At 45.2% G+C, this 8,511-nt stretch overlaps 1 protein-coding gene across 3 annotated transcripts; it reads left to right on the forward strand.

Annotated features, from left to right (window-relative positions):
• The first annotated feature begins 1,081 nt into the window (after positions 1-1,081).
• Positions 1,082-5,724, forward strand: ZNF597 (zinc finger protein 597). 3 transcript variants are annotated; one of them, XM_032849342.1, is made up of 4 exons: positions 1,082-1,290; positions 1,389-1,473; positions 2,338-2,464; positions 4,580-5,724. In XM_032849342.1, exons 2-4 carry the CDS (start codon positions 1,441-1,443, stop codon positions 5,677-5,679), a joined length of 1,260 nt encoding a protein of 419 aa, XP_032705233.1. In that variant the 5' UTR covers positions 1,082-1,290; positions 1,389-1,440; the 3' UTR covers positions 5,680-5,724. The 3 variants fall into 3 exon arrangements, with proteins under 3 accessions (XP_032705233.1, XP_032705235.1, XP_032705234.1); XM_032849344.1 differs by having other exon boundaries at positions 1,082-1,218; XM_032849343.1 differs by lacking the exon at positions 1,082-1,290 and having other exon boundaries at positions 1,308-1,473.
• The last annotated feature ends 2,787 nt before the right edge of the window (positions 5,725-8,511 follow it).

Genomic DNA, 8,511 nt, shown 5'->3' on the forward strand with positions numbered 1-8,511 from the left:
TCGATAACCAGGCAACCATTTCTTGAGTAACCTTTTAGATACAGGCACGTGTTTGGCACGTGTTCCTAGAATAAGAAAATACATTGAGATTTACCCAGTAGTTTCTATTAATGTACATATTAGCCTTGCTTTTTCATCTTTGTAAATTCGCACCTTTGTAAACTGACAACTTATTTGAAACTACCCTCCGAGGAGAAGCATTTGGAACTCTCTGCAGCTTAGGAAAGCAAAGTCGTATATTGGCCAAGATGACCCAAGCAATCAGTGGCAAAGCTTGAGAAGGAGCTCAATTTTAAATTCCAAATCACTACACCACGGCACCCAGGGCCAATGAAGTATAAAATATGTGGCAATAGAACAGGTCGCATATGAGGTATTGGGAGGCTCACGTCTCGCAAAGCAAGCCAAAGGCTCTATGTCCGCTTGAAATCCGCTGTGGCTCTGAGCCTCATTTGGCTCAGCTCGGCCACAGCCGCGGGGCACAACTCCCCTAAAATGCTTTGGATCAGAGCCTAGCAACCTAGTCAAAGCTGATCTGAACTCTGTCCACGCAGAAGACACCCCTTTTCACTCCACGGCCCCACAGTCCGCCCAGAACAGCGGACTTGACTGCTCAGGCCAAGACTAGGACTTGCACTCCGGGCCACTCACCTCACTCACCCTGGCCGGACCCACATTTTGGGCCCACAGGGCACTGCCGCCCGAAACCACATTTCGGTGCCAAATAGTCCTTCGGGCTCGGAGTCTCCCTGTCTTCTTACTTTCCAATTTCCCTGAAACACTACGTCGCTCCGAGGTCACCCTACCTCATCACACTCTACGTATTCGCTTAGCTGCCCGCAGGTAAGCGGGCAGGAGCTGACCCGGGAAACGCAGGCAGCGGAACCGGACATACTTACTTCGGGAGACAGAAGGAAAACTACAACTCCCAGCATGCCCAGAGAGGCATCTGTTCCCCCCCCCCCCCCAGCGGACTCGATTGGTCAACACACAAGAAGGACTGCCCCCTTCGGAGGAGCTCTGGCCAGTCACAGGACAGAGTTTAACGACAGCATGGGGCGGGCCGTTTCCGGCGGCTTTCCAGGCAGCTCCAGCATAGAGGAGCGTGGGAGACTCGCAGTGGTTGTGGCTCTCGGTCTAAAGTGACAGTCGGGGGTCCCCCTCTGCTCCTTCTGCCGGGGTAGCGGGAGACTTTCTAACATCACTAGTCTTGGAGCGGTAGGTGGTACCTGGCCGGCCCAGGAGTCGGCCCCGCCGAGGCTGGGCTGCGGATAGGAGCCTTGGGCTCAGGTATTAAAGGGGTTGGGAAAGCGAGGAAGCCTTGGGAGTGCACGGAGGGGCTTTGCAGCCAAATTGGCCCCTCTGAGGAATATTCTCTCCCCTCCTAGATCTGTCTCGAAGTCAGTGTGGCACTTGAGGAAGGCACTCCCTGCCCCTGAGATGGCGTCCACGCTTCCGACAACGGGGGCCCAGGTAAGAACAGGTCCCTTTCTCGGGGTCCCAGTTCCTGTCGCTACTTTCCGGCCTCTGCCTGCCCTCCCTCGGAGGAGGGCTTGGAATGCCCGTCTCGGTGGGAGGGCTCCCGATGCCCAAATAGCCCTTCGATGAAGCTGTCTTTGTCCCTGGACCAGGCACTTGGGAGAAATGGCCTATCACATTCTTCCTTTCAGAACCACCAGCTGGGAGTAGGGCCTATTGGAGAAGGCTATCAGAGTTCCTCAAAGTGGCTTTCTGGAATGCTGCTTAAACTTGCAGATTTCTAGGCATATCTCACACCTTTTGAATAAACACAGAAACAAAAGCCCCAGATGATTCGTAATCGCGTCGAGGTACTGTTACTTTAGAAGACGGATAAACTAAGGGAAGGAGGATTAGGCCTGGATATGATTCCAAAGAGAGCTTAGCAGTGAGTGTCATGTGCAGGGAGGAGAGAGACTAGGAAGCAAAAGGATGTTGGGAGAACACTGGAACCCGTCCCTTTTCATGATTCTTCCTGGGCTGCTCAGTTTTCTTTCCCTTAGAGCATCTGTACGTAATGGTTTCCCCCCCTGAGAGTTCCCTCATCTTTTCTAGAAGTCTCTTCTAGAACTCCTTATAGTTTATTGTCTTGGCCCCTATACCACTGCTTCAGAAATTATGTCCATTTTTACTCCTTCCTAGTTTCCACCACCACGCTTAGGACCCATTTATTTAAACACCATCCCCAGCACTCACGAACCTTTTACACCAAGCCCCTTCCTCCCTTGGTTCTGATGTTTGTAGCTCTTGTCAGTCCCTAAACTGAGGGGGTCGCCTTGGGGGCCTCCTGTCCTGAGATGGGCTCTCATGTTGTTTCAGGGGCCAGTGCTGTTTGAGGATCTGGCTGTGTATTTTTCTCAAGAGGAGTATGTGAGTCTGCACCCTGCCCAGAGGTCCCTCAGCAGAGACACTACCCAGGAGTGTTTCAAGGATATGGTCTTGATGGGTAAGGCAGCTGGTTTTCCTGCATTTCCGAACTTCAGTCAGTTCTAGGAACAGGATTCCATGTCTCATTCACATGTTGGTATGGGGGTGTGGGACCTACCTCTGGCTGATCTGTGTGGATATGACAAGAGCTTGCATGACAGTGTGGTATTCAGAGGATGAGATGATTTCTTAAAAAATCCTATCTAGTACAGTGACTGTGGTTTTACATGAGACATGACAGTACCCAATAATCTTCCCAAATATTTGTTAAAGTCAATTCACAGGGGCCCCTGGGTGGCTCAGTGGGTTGAGCCTCTGCCTTCAGCTCATGTCATGATCTCAGGGTCCTGGGATCGAGCCCTGCATCAGGCTCTCTGCTCAGCAGGGAGCCTGCTTCCCCCCACTCCCCGCCCCACCTGCCTCTCTGACCTATGTGTGATCTTGGTCTGTCAAGTAAATGAACAAAATCTTTAAAAAAAAAAAAAAAGTCAATTCACAGTTTTACTTGCAAAACCTCATGAGTATAGGTTACTATTATCTACTAAAGATTTGAAATAGATTTACTCTTAAGGGGGTACTATGCCATTTTCACATAAGGGGAACTACATGCAGAAATGTTCCCATGCCTGAGTAGAGTGTCTCTGACTAGGGTTGACTCTTGGAACTATATCCTAACTCGTGTTTCATATTTTCCACCTCTCTCTTCATCATGTTCATGTTTCCCTCTACCTTGCTGAACCTAAGAAGTATAGTTATAGTTATTCTAACATTGTTTCTACTAGTTTCATCATCTGTTATTTCTGGGTCTGTTTCTGTTTATTGGTTTTGCTCCTTGTTATGGGTCATAGTCGTCTGCTTCTCTGCATGTCTGATAATTTTTTATTGGATGCTGGACATTGTGAGTATTCTGTTGCTGGATGTTGGCTTTCATTGTACTTTTAAAACTATTTTTTGTACTTTGCATTTAAGTTACTTGGGATTAGTATGATCCTTTCATGGCTTGCTTTTTTGCTTTGTTAGACTGTATTCAGAGCAGGCTAGGGCCCATATGACGTGGTGCTAAGGCAATGTCTTTCTGAGGATACAGCCTGACAGCTTGTGTGTTCCATCTTGGCTGTCAGGAACATGAACTATTGAACTATGTGTGTAGTGTGAACTCTGAAGATTGTTCTGTGTTCCTTTTTGATGGCTCTTTTCCCAGTCTGGGGTAGTTTCCTCATGTGCACTTACAGATTAATACTCTGCCCCAGTCTTAACAGGATCCTACCTAGATGTCTACAGCCCTGCCTAGGCACCTGCCTCATCCGCAGTATTTTGTTGTCAAATTCTAGCCATCCTGGCATCCCTGAATTTGGTCTCCTCAAAACAGCAAAATGACACTGGGTGTCATTTGGATTCCCATACTGCACTGCAGCCCAGAATTCCATCTCAGGCAGTGTGCATATGGCAATCATAGGGCTGTTTCTCTGGAAGGAAAAGACCCCTTTTATATTGATATGTTGGCTTTACAAATCAAGAATATTTTGAAAAATATTAAGGAAGAAAGTTTTTTGGCAGCTCAAGTTCTGTCAGCCATCCTAGCATTGAGACCACTTATCTTTGGCTGCTGTACGCATGGCAGCTCTCCCTTGAGTTTTCCTCCAGGAGAGGTAAAGAAATTTTGAAGAACTCTCCTGGTGACAATGAAATTATTTCTAATAACCATGTTACTTCTCTGCTAGGTAGAAAAATACACACTTGCTCTCTTTCTCTCTTAACTATGAATCCCAGTCTCTACTCCAATTATGGTTGCTCAGCAGTCACTTGAGATTGCGTAAATGATGAAAAGTTCTTGAGACTCAGGGGACTAACTGGAAACCTCCCCTGGACAGCATCTACCAAGATTGCCCTTAGTTCCCATCCTACTAGACCCTAACTTAGTTACACCTCTTTTCCCCTTCCTCCCCTCAGAGGATCACCAACAACTCGATCCTCCGGGAAGTCAGTGAAGCCTGCCAGCCTGATTTTGTATAGTACGAGGGTCTGGGTTCTAGGATAAGCCCTCTGTGGGTTCTTGGTCCTTGTATAAGTAGCTTGCTCTTTCCGCAGTACCACTTGAGGGTGTTGTCTATGTTTTGCTTTGTTTTATCAACAGGAGGGGAAGGCAAGACTGAGGCTTCTCAACAGCTGAATCTAGAGTCTACGGGATTTGAAGAACTTGCTGCAGAAAATTCCTCCATCCCTGTGCCCCTTGTCTATTACCCAGAAAAATCTGAGCCTGGAGTTGGAGACCCAGAAAGGAAAGTATCAGGTGGAGCTCCTGCTTGCAAGAAAAGGCTCATAAGCCTATTAGTTACCATTGAAAACCAAACCCCATTACTAGAACTATCTCAGTGTTTAGGAACCAGAGCACTTTCTGAAATTCTTGAATTTCCCGGGGAAGAAGCCAAAAATTTGTACAAGTGTCCTGAATGTGATGAAAGCTTCAGTGATAACTCATACCTTGTTTTGCATCAGAAAACTCATTCAGGGGACAAAAGGTATAAATGTGGTGACTGTGGGAAGATTTTCAATCATAGAGCCAATCTGAGGACACACAGGAGGATCCATACTGGTGAGAAGCCTTATAAGTGTGCTGAGTGTGGCAGCAGCTTCCGCCAGCACTCACATCTGTCTCGGCACAGGAATATCCACGTAAAGGAGAAGCCCCACACACGTGGCATATGTGGGAGAGGTTTTACATGGCTCCCAGGATTGTCACAGCACCAGAAAATCCACACTGCTAAAAAAGCTTATGAATGTATCAACTGCGGTAAATATTTTGGTCAGAACACAAATCTGGGTTTGCGTGAGAAAACGCACATGTCAGCCGCCCAGTACCGTGTGAAGTGTTTCGGGCAGCCCTCACACCTTTTCCTCCCCGAGCAGGGTCATGAGGATGACTCTGAACACTGCAGTGACTGTGGGGAGAATCTGCTTTTGTTCTCAAAATTCAAACCCTTAAAATGTCCTGAGTGTGCGAAGACCTTCCTTCGTGTTTCCGAGCTCATTTCCCATCAGAGCATTCATAGAGGGGAAAAGCCCCATAAATGCAAAACATGTGCAAAAAGTTTTATTCTGGACTCAGAGCTTGCATGCCACCAGAAGAGCCACACGGGAGAGGAACCTTTTAAATGTAGCACATGTGGGAAAGGTTTCAGGTTGTATATGCATCTCACTGTTCATCAGCAAACCCATAGGAAAACCACCACGTAAATCTAGCGAGTTTTCATTAATGCTGTGCTTCCTAGTATCTGGACTGAAAACCGGCAACCAGTTACCCTTTATGTGCCAGACACTTTACATGCATCCCGTATCACTTAGTATCCACCACAACTTGCTTTAGGCATTATGACTTCTGTTTTATAGCTGAGGAAGCAGTCAATGTCAGCTAGTGAGTGAAGCCAGGATTATGCCTCAGTAACTCACTCCCTATACACATTCCTTGTAGGAGTCAGAGAATGATATGGATTTTTTTTTTAATTCAGTTTTCATTAAAACGAAAGTGTTCCTAGACGTTCTTTTACTTTTGTTACATGGTTTCTAAGTAAGTTTTAGAAGAAGGAGACTTTCCTTTTTCTTTTCTTTTTTTTTTTTTTGCCAGTTCTGCAGACCTAGTATCTAGGAAAGTAATCTGTCTATATCTGTCTTACGCTTTTTTGGGTCATAACTAAATGTAACAGTTGTAAGAAATGATATTTCACACATGATTTTCTGATGTAGCTTAGAAGCTTTTACACCTGCTGTGAAAGGTTCCCAAATTAAGTGGACAAGTTGCTGTCATAATGGCTATTAGTATTCGTGGAGTTCCATTCTCACATATGATGCCACTGGCCTTTGTGACACATTTGCAAGGAATTTTGGCAGTCTGCCCATAGCCTTTTCTGGTGCCTGGACTTGACCTAGGGAAACATACTTGCTCCTCTCTGGAAAGAGTTACCTCCAAGTCACTACCAAAGCACATTACCTGCCTTTCTACGAATAAGAGTAATTATTGTTCAGTGAACATGCTAGATGCTTCACATGTATTATCTTATTTAATCTTCAGGATAAATCTGACAGAGAAAGGGCTATCCTTGTTTCATAAATGAGGAAACTGAAGCCCACAGAGGTAAAGACAGTATCTTGCCAAAGCCAAAAAATAGCAATGTGCTGAAGCTGGCATTTAACCTTGGGTCTCTCTGATGCTGAAGGTTGTGCATTCTTCAATCCTGTTATGTGTATACATTTGTGTTAGGAATGCAAGCAGCCAGGAAGGCTGAGATGGGTGGGTGATGGTCATCATGAGGCTACCCTGTGCACACGCATCCTAGAACCCTTTCATTGCCTTTGTGCTTTATCCCATGCCTGACTTAATGTGTATGGTAATAAAGCAACAGAAAGATTCTCCAGGACTCCCAGTTCAATCTCCCATCCCTACGATAAGATCAGAGATTGCAAACTCTACAGAATACAGTCCTTAGGGTTTTAGTTGGGTTTTGATGAAAAAAAGTTTCCTCCTGATCGTCAAAGAAAATATATACAGAAAACTATTAGAGTTTAACCAAACTATTTGAAAATATATAGGTCTTTAGGGGGTGCCTGGGTGGCTCAGTGGTTAAAGCCTCTGCCTTTGGCTTGGGTCGTGATCTCAGGGTCCTGGGATCGAGTCCCACATGGGGCTCTCTGCTCAGCGGGGAGCCTGCCTCCTCCTCCTGCCTCTCTGCCTACTTGTGATCTGTCTGTCAAATGAATTAAAAAAAAAAAATATATATATATGTCTTTAGATACCTGCTGTTACATATAAATAGAGGAGCAAAATATTGTTGAACGGAATGGTCACTAATGTTAAAGGGAATCTTGTAAATATACATTCGTATACAATTTCTCTTTAAAGCAAAATTGTGTGCCTGTCCGCAAAACCAGTTTCTAATGGACTTCTGAACAGGATGTGAGAATGATCTTAATTCTACCGAAACAGTATAGAAGTCCAGCACTGACTAAAACGGGATCACCGCTGGGAAAGCTCTCCAGCAGGAACAGGGAGGGCTCTTTAGGAGAGCAGTACCTGGAAGGTGTGGTCTCTCTGCAGAACAGCAGGTTGGGAACTGAGTATACAAAGACATGCTGGCTACTGCTGTAAGCTCTTACCACTGCTGAGAGACAAGAAAATAGTCCTGGTGAGTAAGGGAAATGGAGACTAACCCAGCTCACCCACTCCTATCCCCCCTTTTGTTGTTCTTGTTTCTTGTTTGCAGATCCACTGCTGAGACCCTGTGCTCTGAATGTCAAGGTCATACTAGACTTTCTGATGTCTCCACTCAATATGAGATGCCAGTCTGCTAGGGCTTTAGAGTCTTAAATTAAAAAGTGAGTTCATCTGTAAGTTGTTCTTTGGCAGATCTTTGGGGACTTAGAATTGTGTAGAAAGATGGTCTCCAGTTAAATTTCTTATCAGCCAACTTTGGGATATAATGATCTTTGCTAAATACCAGAAAGCACTGTCCACCAGCTCTCCTGCTTCTGCCTTTGGTGGCTGAACAGAGTTACAGGTCGGGGAATGAAATTGGGAATGTGGCCCCTACTCATGCAGTTGCTGCAGAAAGTAGAGAAGGCTGTCCTAGAAGGTAAGCAGACAGAATGGGGCTGACATAAAAGATAGAAGCTGCCATGCTTTGCTTTGCTCCTACAACAGTATGGGGGAAGGTGAGAATTTATGCCCTAAATGCTATTCTGCACCTCAATATGTGAAGTCACCTTCTCAGATGAGGCTTCCTTCGCAATTCAATTCAGGTTTTGCATTTTTCTTTATTCTCCTGATTTTGTAAGATTATGCCAAACCTCCTTAAAGAGATTATAAAAATAGCACTTCTATAAAAACATTAACGTACACTTGAGTGTAATTAAGATGGCTTTTTGGTGGAATAATCATTGCTACTGACTGGTATGCCGAAAAAAATTAAAAATTAAAAAAACCTTGAGTGTCAGTTACTGTAAAAGAAGCATATTTTCAGTTGTTGCCTTATTGTACACTTCACCTAATTATATTTGCTGGATGTAATTCAAGCT

The sequence above is a fragment of the Lontra canadensis genome, unplaced genomic scaffold (assembly GCF_010015895.1).
Source record: "Lontra canadensis isolate GAN:19392208 unplaced genomic scaffold, GSC_riverotter_1.0 scaffold224, whole genome shotgun sequence".
In the NCBI taxonomy this organism is placed as follows: Eukaryota; Metazoa; Chordata; class Mammalia; order Carnivora; family Mustelidae; genus Lontra; species Lontra canadensis.

Excerpts from the sequence above, each read along its gene's own strand:
- ZNF597 (XM_032849342.1), top strand. The coding sequence starts at position 1,441 with ATGGCGTCCACGCTTCCGACAACGGGGGCCCAG. Across the intron at positions 1,474-2,337 it reads TTCCGACAACGGGGGCCCAG|GGGCCAGTGCTGTTTGAGGA; the intron begins GTAAGAACAGGT and ends ATGTTGTTTCAG. Across the intron at positions 2,465-4,579 it reads CAAGGATATGGTCTTGATGG|GAGGGGAAGGCAAGACTGAG; the intron begins GTAAGGCAGCTG and ends TTTTATCAACAG.